Here is a 13,313-nt window from a genome sequence, read left to right as displayed (position 1 = left end):
ATGTCCAGATATTTTCTCTTTACTGATGAAGTTGTTTCAAATTTTTCCGTGTTTTTTTCTGAAACTGATTCTTTTTTCAAAATTGCTTATGGATTTTTTTTTTTTTAATTAAACTTTCCATAGTTATTTTGTGTATCTAACTTTTTCTTCTGATTCAAACTCAGTAATTTTCTAAGCTGGATTTATTTTGAGGGTTGGATTTTTTCTACTTTTCACTCATCTTTTTTTTTTTTTTTTTAAATCAGATCAAACAATGATTTACTGGAAAGCTGGTTCAAGCAATCATTTTAGTCCTTGTTTGTAACATTCTGCATTTATTTACCCAAGCACGCAGTTTTTTAAGCATAGTAAGTGTGCAGAAAATACAGAATTCACCAGATTAGTGTATCCAAACCAAATTTTCTGTGTTTCAATTTTAAAACTAACCAAGAAAAATAGATGGTTTTTTTGTTTGTTTTATTTTTTGTTTTTTGGCCAGTGTTGATTTTGGCATTTAGATTAAATTAAACTAGAATTTTTATATTACTTTTGTAGAAACCAGGGGAATTTAGAGTTGTAAGATCTTGAGTAAAATCACGTCCAATGCAAGCTTGTGAGACTCATCTTTTAGGAAAACAATATTATATATGTTTTATTTAAAACATGTACGTTCTTGATTTTTTTTTCTTATCTTACCTGTAGATTGTAATTTCTTTGTTTTCTCTCTTTGCTGATGATATTAGTAGTAAATTATTTGAATTATTTAAACTGTTTCTTTAATTTATTAGTTAATGTAAATTGCTTTGTTTTTTCATACCAGAACCTTCTGGTATCTTTGTGAAAAGCATTACAAAAGGCAGTGCTGTTGAACAAGATGGCAGAATCCATGTGGGAGATCAAATTATAGTTGTAAGTAAGCAAAGAAATGAAAATGCTTGCAAAGCTCTATTCTTATATGAGTTATTAAAAAATGCTTATAAAATACTTGCTTAAAGCATTTAAGATTGTCACTGAAATGGTCAATCCTTTTTTTAACTGAGCCTTTAATTACGTCAGTTTTCTGATCATGCTAAACTCACATTTCTTAAGGAAATCTGCTCGTGTGCACTTATCAGTAGGACCGTTGAAACTGGTTCATAAGGGCAGAATTTCAAAGTTTGAAACAAATTATGGGACTATTTTCAAAATGATTTTTAACATATGTTGTTAAAATGTTACTAGGAATTTTAACTTTCAGAAAAAATATTTTCATACCTTACATCTGGACTTGCAGATATAAAAGGAGAAAAATGTGGTTTACTTAGATGTAGGGAACATTAAATATTCCCAGATTATTTTTCATTACCTAATGTCTAGAAGGATGCCAGAGTTGGAAGTAGTTCAGAGAAGGGCGAGAAAATTATTAAAGGTGAAAGGGGAACTATTCTTTTTTCAGGAGGAGTTACAATAATGAAGTATGTATGCCAGATAGTCCCAAACAGTTACTGGAGTAAGGGGCTGTAATGCTCCTTGAAGGTAGTTCAGAAATTACTGGTTTGGAAGGGTGAGATGAAGCTTACAGAAAGAAGAATAAAAAGTTGTGTATGCTGGGGACAGTGGGATGAAATTGAGCAACTCCGGAGTATTCAGAAAACAAAGCTGAATTAACGCGGTAAAATATCCAAAACTATAGTCATTAAAATACTGGACTATAAATAACAACTGGGCAGCTGGTACAGTGCTTGATAGGGAAATTAAATTTCATTGTGTTCAGTAACGGACTTCCCTGTGTCTGAGATTATTTGAGCCTAGAGCTGTGCTCTGTACTTCTTCCTATTACAGTGAATGAATGTGTTCCTCCTCACCCCGCTCTAGCTAGTCGTCCTGACCATGGCTCTATTTATTTGGTTTATGTATTAATTATTTAGTTTGTTCATAAAACTTTTTTTTTCCCCCAAGTAGTTCCTATTTGAAGGTGGGGGTGTTGGAGGAGTCAGGCAGGCTGTATGGTGCACCTTGAACAGTGCTTCCTGACTCTTTTCAGCTCTTCATGGCCTTGTTGTGACGGGCACCCAGAATACTTCTCCCCACTTTGTTATGGTGTTGATTGGTAGCTAGCTAATGAGTGTTCAAGTGAAAGTGGTTAGTGTACTCAACCTTTGTACGTCTTCCAGTTTTTTGCTCTTCTACTTGCTTTGTATTGTGAAAGATGCTGAGCAGGAACAGTATTGCTTTACTCTGGACATTTTATATCTTTCTGCTAATAAGTTACTTAATTCTGCAGGTGGATGGAACAAATCTCCAGGGTTTTACTAACCAACAAGCAGTTGACGTTTTGCGACACACCGGACAAACAGTTCAGCTCACTTTGATCAGAAGAGGGATTAAGCAGGAAAATTGTATTCAACCCCAGGAGGACTTCAGTTCTGCTGTTGAAAGGGACTTAATGTTACAAACAGTGGACAGTAGCAGAGCTAAAGGTAATTAAAACTGGCTTTACTTTAAATTTGGGTTAGAATATTTTTCTTCTTAATATAAACTGGGAATAAAGTTGACTAAATTCATTCTCGGTTGCTGTTCCCGGTGCTGTAAATGAGTAAAAATTTGATTTGTTGCAGATTGATTAATCTATTAGAAACAGTGATATTATTTGTTACATTTTCAAAGTAAATATTGAAAGCACTGCACTACGAGCTGAAGTCCTTCAAGGCTTAGATTCTGTACATTTTTGAATAGTAAGTAGGCAGGTGGTGTTTTATTCATGTCAAAAGGTGGTAGCAGTGTTGGAAAGAAAGCAGAGATACTCCAAACTGGGAAAAGCGAGTCTTGTTTCCTTTTACTCTTACATGTCTGTGTCACAATCTTAGGTATAACAGAAATAGCTTATACTTACAAGTTATTAATAATCTGATAGGTCATTAATTATGTTTGTGTACAAAGTTCAGAAGGCATGGCAAATACTATTTTTGCTCATGATGAGATGTAATTTGTGAAGCTTAATCTGAAAGTCCATGTGTTTGAATAGAATATCCACATGGAGGCTGGATGATAAACGGATTCTTTTCAGCTACTTACACTGTGGGTAGACATATACTGCAGCTCATAGTCTGAAGCATAATACGCAACTTGCATAAGGTTTTGAAAGATCTAGTAATGTATTCTCTGTATGGCATCCTCTCATTCCTACCTTTAGCAGAAATTAGAGAGCACTTAGAAAGTGCTGTTTCTCCAGTCCAGAAGTGTTCAAGACAGCTGACAGAGAGCAACATATCTCACAAAATTCTATAGCAGGAGAGATTTTCTAAAATTGAGAATGTTGTCAGCTGTGAAGTATTACATTCCTCAAGTCTTTACCATTTTAATTTTTCAGTATCAGCTTCCTGTGATTCATGAGAGAAAGAAAGAAACAAAGAAAAAACAACATAAGGTGATAGGGGTGGTAGAAAGGGACACAGGGAGAAGGCAAAACATGAACAAAAGATAAAATACCTTTAAAATATTGTGTTCCTTCTGGGCCCTTCATGCCATGTACTGTTTGCAGAAAGTGGATTCTCTGGTCCAGAGTCATTGCCCTGGGCATTTCCATGAAAGTGATGAATGCATAAAATAGCTCAAAATTCCTTTTCTTCTTTTTCCAGATAACAGTGAAGCAGAACAGGAATCTCCATCGCAGCCATGCAGTGGCAGTGCAGTAAACGTCAGAGAGGACATAAAACAGCAGGAAACAGGTTCCCAGTGTTTGATATTTTGTTCTGTGAAAATGCACTTGGCTGTGCTTATGTTAAGGCCCAGTGTTTTGTGTGTCTTTCTGGCATGTGTGCTATGAAACTGAGGGTGTACATCTAGAAATTAATCACACATGACAATGTGTACTGCTTGTGTGCTCTTGAGTGCCGTAAGTCAAATGCTTTGACAACTACTACTACATATGTCTAAAAACAATGACATTCGTCAAAAGTTGTCACCTGAAACATTCTGCTTTTGCTACATATTTATCTCTCTGTTTTGTCCACTTGTACATTTCTATTTGAACTTCTTCATTCATCTTTTTCACTTATTCCATAAAATGCCTTTTGGAGACTTTATCTTCTTATGTTAAGTTTGCATCTCACGGAGTCCCAAGCTTGTATTCATTTCAATCTGTGTTCAACGATAACATTTAAATTCAGTCAGTTCTGATGTACTGTTAAGCTCTTTCCCGTACCTTTTGTGGAACTTCTTATTTTGTAGTGGTATTTTCTTTTCACAGTTAAGGCACTTTGCTGCATTTCACTTGTGGGCATATGTTTTTCAGATTGAGACAGCTGTGATGTACTTTCTAACATTTTCTTATATCCAGATCTTTGAGAGAAGCTGAAAAGCATCCACTCCCATATGATTTTTTAGTCGATATTTTTCTGTGTATCTTCTAAAACTTCTGCTTTCGTTTTTCTAAGTAGCCTAAGAATTTGTTTTTAAGACCTTTTCTTAGATATTTCAAGATCTCCGCTTTGGAGGAAGCACTGCCATACTTAGCACCTATGCAGCTGGCTTTATTTTTATTAATATTTCTGAGCTTTGTTTAGATTTATGACACTGAGGCTGTTAATCACTTTAAATTCTTATAGAAAGTCACTGTGACTTGAGATCTTAATCTTTTAATGAAGATTCTAGTCTTTGTTTCTGGTGAGCATTCAGACCTAAAGAGTTTGTTTGACTGCTTGACCATACATACAGCATGGGCTGAGGACTGTGAATGTGTAGAGATCCATTAAATCTGCTGTACTGTTTAATCTAAATACTGGCTCTTGTTTGTCTGTTTCTTTGTTTATTTTCTGTCCTAGAATATAAACAGGTTGAATGAGGAAAAAATAAGCAGGAGAAAATAATTTCCCTGTTTTTTTCAGTTTGCAGATAAACTTTCACTCAGTTTAAGAGCTGCTGCATTCTTTTGTCTAGCCTGTCACTGTATTTTTCGTAGCATAGTGATTCTTCTCTCCTCCTTTCATTTCAGTGATTTCATTGTCGCTCTTTAGCTAATATTTAGCTAGTTACTTATCTTCATATGGGTGGTCCTAAGTGAATGTAATGAAAAAAAATAATAAAAGCTACCACACGTTCTTTCACTGCCCTCTAGGACCTACATGTTTGAAAGATCTTTAACAGTCATGCTTACACTTCTGAAAATAAGAGATTTTGATTGAAAACTTCTTCTTTGGTTACTCTCTATAAAATGTATGGTCTGTCCAAAAGGAACAGGATTTAATATCACATCTGTAAATATTTCAGCCATCCCACTGAATCAGTCTGATTAGCCCATATAAAGTCTGACTTAACAAATGTTTGAGGCATTTATGTAATTTACTTTGTGTCTGCTTATATTTCTGAACACTGAGGTTAACTTAAATGTTTCCTTTCTTCCCAGCCATTTAAGACAAATGCTTTGGTTGAACTTCGTCTTTCAAACTACACTCAGTTTTGGGGGCTGGGATGTTGCAAGTTGTGCGAATTGCAAATAATTTGCCACTGTTCTGCAAGTTTTCCCTCTGGCAAGCTTAAAGTCAATGACACAAAACATGTCAAGATTTTAGTCATATTTAGGAGAGTGCTGGCATCATAGATTAATTGTACAGTCTTGCATGGTGCTTTATCTATCACTGCCTTAGCAGTGATGGAAGTAAACAAAACATTTTAGTTTTTGTCATACTAATCTCAGGTATAACTTCTAGATTTCCAGCTAAGTGCTACAGAAGAAGCAGCTATGAAGGCAAAATGGCAGAGGATAATGGGGTCAAATTATGAAATAGTGGTAAGTAAACTGTAATTGTTATTAACTGTCCTTGTTAATATGTGTATAATGTATTCCTTTTAAAAAAAATTATACACATGTCCCTTAATCTGTAGAGATATTTTTGTTTTGCATACGTATATTTTTTTTCTGTAGTGATGTTAGTAAAATAATGTTTTGGTTTAACTTGACAAGTGACTGAGCACCACACAGTTGTCTACTTGCACTCCTCCACCCTCTTCCCATGGGAATATGGGAGATAACTGAAAAAACAAAGTAGAACTCATGGATTGAGCTCCTTTGGCTGTTTCCTAAGGATGGCCTTGGCTCTGTACAATGCTGCTTAGCAAACTATAAGCATTGATGTGTTATCCACATTGTTTTTCTCCTAGAACCAAAAGATAGCATCATACCAGACATTGAAAAAAAACAATTTTGTCCCAGCTGAAACTAAGACAAATAATCACAAGTATCTTAGGTTTCACACATTTCCTGCCTTTGTGAGGGTAATGTGTATTAGACAAAAAGCAGTACTGGAGGTAAATTTCAGTGCTTCCTTGATCAGCCAAAATTCAAATTAGATCTTGAAATCTCCTAGCCAATTCTTTATGCCGAATGAATTGTTCAGTATAATTATGGAAATAATGCCTAGGATATTTGTTGCACATACAGCTGAAACTCAGTATCTGAGTTTAGAATTTAATCACTTCAGCGTATAATTTTGAAGTAGTCTCTGCAGAAATATATGCAATTAGATAGTTGTTGTATACACTTCCCACTTGCATGTGCTGAAGTAATGTATGTGATTAAAGCTGCGGTTTTTACTGCAGGACTCTCATCCAAGCATTTTTCCTATTATTATACAAAGGCAAATTTGAGTATGCAGAGCCTCTTCTTGTTTTTCACGAATCACACTGAATTGGACTATAGTTCAGTTCGTATTCTCTTTTGTTTTTTTTTCTTCTTTTTTTTGCCTCAGAATCTGAATCACCACATAAAGGCAGGTTAAAGAATGGGTCTGTGGTGCTCACTTCTTATCCACACATTAGGCCATTTTATGCCAAATAGATTTTTATTTGTCATGATTCCTGGATTATACTCTGTGAATCCATAATGTTAGTTTGCTTACCACAGTAGTATAGTAGCTTGTGGTTGCATAAACTTCACAGAATGTGGCCTATAGATTTTAGTTTTAATCTTGTGGATTTTTTTTTGCTCTCTCAGTGCTTTTATTGTATTGGAAAGTTTAATTTGGATTCTTTCTTTTAATCTGTTGCTACTGTTTTTCAACAGTGCTGTTGAAAGACCTAAGCTAAGAAGTATACATGTTTTTGCAGTATAAAAGTCTGCATTAAAAATTGCAATATTTCTAGTTTCTCTTTTCTGAAGTAATGATTTCCCTGTATGTAAATGACATCTGAAGGTTATGGATATGGCTGCGAATTTGTCCAAAGCAACCTTTTCTTTTCTTAATCTCTTAGGTTGCTGTGGTTAGCAAATTCAGTGAAAGCAGTGGGCTAGGAATAAGCCTTGAAGCTACAGTGGGACATCATTTCATTAGATCAGTCTTACCAGAGGGGCCAGTTGGACGAAGTGGCAAGCTGTTCAGTGGTGATGAGCTTCTGGAAGTAAGAAAATATTCTACTTTTTCTTGGTCTGCTTTTGGTAAGATTTTTGAGAAGTGATTTGCTTCTCACTGGTTACAATTTTGGGAATGTAGCATATCTAAACTTCATACCAGCCATAACAGAAATTGTTTCAGCAGTTACTTCATATGTACTTATGCATTTTTATGTGACTACGTGTGCTTAGTTGCATATCTCAGCTCATAGCTGATTTTTTCAGATTAAACTGAAGACCATGAAAGAAGAATATCTAGCAAAAGCATTTAGGTTTACTAGAAATATCGCTTACAGTGAAGAGAGTAAAACAGTGGTTTGTTTCCTTTTCTAAATTATTTTCTTAGAATGAAGATGTGACTTTGCTTTGCATGATTGGGAGAAATCAACATAATCCGTATGTTTTCATGGTTAATATACCTGTTTCCATGCAAGTCAGCTAGTATTGTTTGTTTTCATGTTTGTATATTACATGCGTTACTCAGGTTCTATGACAGAATATATGGTGTTTTTAAGATGGCATTCCACAATTTATGAGCCTCTCCAGCTCAAAACATGTCTTGGTGGCTTGTTCTGAACTCCAAATTGAGTAGACGCTGAGGGTTGAAAATCTCCATTTGAGCTTTTTGTAAAATATACATATAAACAATTTTAAAATAATCAGATCATTGGTTTATGTTTTTCTGTTTTTTTCATGTTTGTTCATTCTATTAAATACTGTGCATTCTTCATTTCTTGAGGTGAATGAGATCTCTTTGCTTGGAGAAAACCACAAGGATGTTATCAATATTTTGAAAGAACTGCCAATTAAGGTGACAATGGTGTGCTGCCGTCCAGTGGCTCCTTCTGTCAGTCACACAGATGTACTGGAGAGTCTAAATCTATCTGAGGTTCAGCTTGCAGAAAAGGTATTTAAAAAAAGAAAAAATAAAAAAAAAATCGTAAGAAAAAGACTGTTTCTTTGAAGAAAAGCATGAGGAGGTCTTTTATAAGATTAGAAATGCCTCTTTAATATTTTAGGTCTCAGAACCAAATAAATAGAAAAAAGCAAATTGTATTGTATTCATTAGCTGTTTGTTTGGCCAACCAGAAGATGTACATACTGGTAGGCCACGTGCAGAAATCATTAGCGACACAGAGCTATCTACCCAGGTTACTTGGATTTCTTTCTACAGATGGGCTTTTTTAGAGTCTGATTATATTTCATCTGGTTTTGAACTTAACACAACTTCTGGGTTGTGTTGAGTAGAAATGAACATGCACTTCATGGCTGGCAAGCTTCTGTCACTCGTAAGTTAAAAGCTCCAGACAATCCAATGTGATAAACATGTAGAAACGGCTTTCAATATAACAAAACAACAGCACTGATATGAAAGAAAGACAGAATTTTAACTTCTAGACGAGTCAAAACATTCACCTGGTTTTTGCAAAGTTTTGTTATGAAATCAAAGGAAGATGTATATACATGTGTGTATATATGTACGTGTTTGCGTTTATGTCCTTTTTTTTCCAAATGTTCTCACACAGTGCTAGTATGTTTTGGTCGAAGCCTATTTATAGGCATATCATTTAATAACAGATATTTTCTTTGTATTTGAGCACATATATACCAACAAGATTTTCTGAATTTTTTTTTGACAGAAATTCCATTTTGTAAATAATTTTACCAGAGAATCCTGTCATACATCTGCAGCATTGATAATTTGTTTCAAAAGTATTAATTCTGCACTAGACTTAGTAAGGCTTGTTTTCGTACTCTGCTGAATGTTTAGACTTTCTCATTGCTTTGTTCTTTCTCTGTGAATGTTTTCAGCAAATTTGCAGTTGCTTAACATTCACTGTGTTTTATCAGGCTTATATAGATATTGAATTCACTGGCTCTTCAAACACAGAGGAAACAGCTTTGGAAACTTCTACAGTTCAGAATATAGAAGAGATGCAGAACTCTACTTTCACAATGTGGGAAACAGAAGTACAGCATACTGAGTTGGAGAAAGGAAGTATGGGCCTTGGATTTAGCATATTGGACTATCAGGTAGTTTTTATACCTTTTCGTTTGAGTAGGAAACAAAATACTTTATATTATTTGGGTCTCACATTATAATGTAAGCAAGTGTTTTAGTGGTAAATGTTAATGGAAACCAATGGAAAAAGTGCCTGCTGGGGAATAGAACTAGGTGGTATTTCAGAGTCCCTTCCAACCAAAACAAGTGTATGATTTTATGATTTTACAGGTTCAAATGGTAATGATTTATCCTGAAAAATAAATAATGAGTAAAATACTAGTATCTTGAGAAAGTTGACCCTTTGATGTGCCTCAGTTGTGATGATGTATATGTCTTAGAATATTCAGGCATCTTGCCATGAATTTTGCATCTGCAGTGAGGGTGCCCTTGCTTAGAGTAAGATCCAATAAAGGACTTAAATGCTTAAAGCAGGATTTACTAAAATATAGGACTCTAATTCCCATGCTTAGCTGCTGTCTATCTAGGATGTGCCTAGGTGTCCTCATTAATTTTGTGTTTGACTTCAAAATTCCCAGTTATCTCAAGCTGTGATTCTTGTGTCCCTGTATCAGAACAGCTGCGTGTCTGTCTCCTGTTTGCATCTGGTCAGGTTCCAACAAAACTATGTTTAAACTATGCCTCATAAATATTTTGCATTTGCATGTAGGTAAATGTGAAGAAAAGCAGTTTTATTAATTTGAAATATGTAGGAATTGTCAAGTATCTACGTATATGGAGGTTATGGTTTAGTGTGTTATTCTTAATGCTTTGCAGTGAGACTCCATGCTGAGCTTGAGTATTTGAAATCTATATCAGCACAAAACTAAACATGCTTTTGCTTCAGCCTCTTCTGAAGTATAGGCAAACTGTCATTGTCTATGTGGTTACTTAAAGTATTGTGCTTTTTAAAGGTTGTTGGATATACCTTAAGTTGTACATATTTTGCATGTTTGAGTTTTATTATATCATACAGGACTCCATGGCTTTCTGAAACTTACTTACCTTCATTTTTGTCTATTTTATAATAGCTGTGATTTATCCTGTGTTCTCTCCTGTGAGATGAGGTTTCATCTTTTATTTCAGTCAGTGAAAGTTCTGTTTCGATCTAATAGTGTGAACAATAAACTAAATTTGCAGTAAGGTTTCTGTTTATTTTTTGCTTTATCCATCATATATTTTTAATAAATTTTCAGTGAACATTGACTTTAATCGGGGCTATATTTATACTCAGATATTTATCATGTTTTATACAATGGCAAGCCTTTGGGAAAGTTTACATCATTCTTTACCCCAGGAAGAACTTGAGGGATGTAAGAATCACAGAGTGGAAATTTTTTTTCTTGTTTGTTTTTTCAAAAAATATGATGTGTAGTGTCATCTCAAATCACATCATAGATAGTCTTTAAAGTGTAGACGAATCTGTCAGTGTTCAAGTCCAAACATAATATCTACCTATATATCAAAGTATTTCATTACCCCATAATATTTTCCTTACAGCATTAATTGCCCCAAATTATCAGGGGTGGTCTTAGCTTCGTTCCCTCCAGACCACCTTTACCTCCATCCTTCACTCTTCCTTTCACGTTTGCTTTCAGCATTTTCTAAATCCTGGAGTTTGGGATGCTGCTTTTATGGTATGCATCCCTTTTGAGGTCCCTTCCAACCCCTACAATTCTGTGACTCTGTGAAGTTTTAACAGCTACAGGTGTTCCTTATCAATGTAGTTCTATAAGAATTTCTGCACCTGTTTTAATTGTTATAGCAGAATCATACTTTCCCATTCTTAGAGCTCAATGTTAGTTTATTTGTAAACCATCAGTGCATTTGGAGGAAGGGAATTTTAATGAAGTTTGTGAGTTTTTGGGTGTTTTTTGTTTGTTTGTTTTCTTTTGCTTTGTATTTGTTTTGTTTTGTTTTGTTTTTTGGAAAGAGAACTTCACTTTGTTTTAGGCGTGCACAAGCACTTTAGTCTTTAGAAGTACTTTCTCAGCTGAGTGAGATCTGGTGCAATGAAATACAGTGTGGTCCTTGAAATGAGCCCTTTGTTCCATTAAAGAGCATACGTGAACATTTCCCCAGTCTGCACTGTATGGCTGTATTCACAGACAGCTGAGTATAAGAGAGGATGAAATCTGCGTTGTGTCATTGCAGTAGGAATTATTTGCATTTTTAGGTTTGATTACTTGTTGCAGTGCAGGCTCCACTCTGTGATGGAGATTTGTGATGAAACAGCACCTAGAAAAAAGTAATAGTTTTCATAATTAAGAAGGGAAAGTAGGAGGAGGCATAAATGTATAGGGAGCATGGACAGAGGTCTGTACTTCTGCAGAGGATTCATCTGGAACAGAGCTGTGTTGGGGGTCATTAAGAGTACATGCATAAGAACTGTCTTACCAAGACAAAAAGGATTAAATAAAATGAAATGTCTTTCTTACTTTTTACTTCATTAGGATCCTGTCGACCCTTCAAAAACTATAATTCTAATTCGCTCGTTAGTTCCTGGTGGTGTGGCTGAGCAAAATGGCAGACTTTCTCCTGGAGATCGGCTTATGTTTGTCAATGATATCAACTTGGAAAATGGCAGCCTAGAAGAAGCAGTACAAGCACTGAAAGGAGCTCCAGCCGGAAAAGTTAAAATAGGAGTTGCCAAACCTCTGCCTGTAAGAATTTGGGAATTTTGTGGGTACCTTTCCTGTCATTTAAGCTGGTATATAATGATCTTGTTTTCTGTATACTCTTTGTGTGCTTTGCGATACAGCTGAGTGATGCAGAAAAATACAGATTATTTTTTTTTTTCCTGCATTTAGGACTGGCCTGAGTAGTTTGTGGCTGGTATGGTGAAGCAGGGTCTTCTAATTGATAAAACAGTGAAGCACCTTATGACCAGCAGTCTTTTAGGGCTGCTATTTGCTAGACATAATTTTGTATTCTTTACTGGGTTTTCTAAATGTGTGATGATATAAAGTCACTTTCTGTTGTTTTCTGGAATTTGGTTTCTATACTACTTCACAAGTTTTGGTCTACTACAGGTATACTCTTTGTATATAGGCTGTACACTTTGTATACAAAGAAAGATGAATACTTTTCAGATGCTTCAAAGTCTACTGGATAGTTTGGTACAGGTATAAATGATTTGGTTTTGGTTTTGAAAAGTAGTCTCTAGCAATTTGAAGAGTGAGATTGAATAACTGCCTTCCTTTAGCCATTCTGAGGAAAAAATGCCTGAGTTTTAAGAGATGATTAACCTTAAGATTTGGATTGTGTGCTGTTTTTTCAGTAGTAAAAAGGATTATATCTAGGAGACCTAGGCTTACTAAGGCAGCATGTCAGTAAGAATGCTGTGTAGTTATACATCCATGCATTTTAATAATTCAGCTATTATTTTCTGTCCAGCCTAGAGACCTCATTTTTTCTCCGTACGTAAGTTTTCATATCCTTTCAAGTCTGGAGGTGTCATATTTCACAAATGAAAGAGAATGTGGAGGATTGCCCGGGAAAATAAACATCTAGTTCTAGATTATATAGGGATAATGAGAGCCTGGTACTTCTTAAACTCTGTAATAGTGAAATCTCAGGTCATTAAATTAAAAAGATACTGTGCTACCATTGTGAGTATCTTCCTGAATTATCTATAGGAAACTCAGCTAATGTCAGCTAGTGTCTCTGCTGTATTGAATTCAAATCAGTAGAACAGCATTGATTTTATGCCACTGTATTTGTAAGTGTAAGTGCAGTCTGTATGGTTCTTTTTTACTTTTTACATAATAATAATCTTGTAATCTTTGTGGCTGCAGATGCCAAATTTTAATTCTTAGTGCATCTCTTTTAAGGGGATGAGAGGAAATGGTGAATGGTTAACTTAATAGAAAGCTTCCTTTTTGTAGTAGAAGGATACTTTTAAAAATTACTTCGAGAATTTTACCCTTTTTTTTAAGGAAGACTGTATGTCTTTTTCAGTGGTAA

The 13,313-nt window shown here is 35.0% G+C and overlaps 1 protein-coding gene across 15 annotated transcripts in view; it reads left to right on the top strand.

Moving 5' to 3' along the window:
* MPDZ (multiple PDZ domain crumbs cell polarity complex component) overlaps positions 1–13,313 on the top strand; it is a 116,326-nt gene that overhangs the window by 32,899 nt on the left and 70,114 nt on the right. For all 15 annotated transcript variants that reach the window (XR_014880697.1, XM_085214531.1, XM_085214532.1 and 12 more), the window contains 8 exons: positions 800–888; positions 2,243–2,438; positions 3,597–3,686; positions 5,667–5,746; positions 7,207–7,353; positions 8,085–8,252; positions 9,197–9,379; positions 11,801–12,010. Coding sequence is in view for 14 of the 15 variants with exons in the window: in XM_085214531.1 (XP_085070657.1) it covers positions 800–888; positions 2,243–2,438; positions 3,597–3,686; positions 5,667–5,746; positions 7,207–7,353; positions 8,085–8,252; positions 9,197–9,379; positions 11,801–12,010 (1,163 nt within the window). In the remaining variant the exon portion in view is untranslated. The remainder of the gene's footprint in view (positions 1–799; positions 889–2,242; positions 2,439–3,596; positions 3,687–5,666; positions 5,747–7,206; positions 7,354–8,084; positions 8,253–9,196; positions 9,380–11,800; positions 12,011–13,313) is intronic.

This window comes from Meleagris gallopavo, chromosome Z (genome assembly GCF_905368555.1).
Source record: "Meleagris gallopavo chromosome Z, MGAL_WU_HG_1.1, whole genome shotgun sequence".
Lineage (NCBI taxonomy): Eukaryota > Metazoa > Chordata > Aves > Galliformes > Phasianidae > Meleagris > Meleagris gallopavo.
This window is presented reverse-complemented; position numbering and strand designations above follow the sequence as displayed.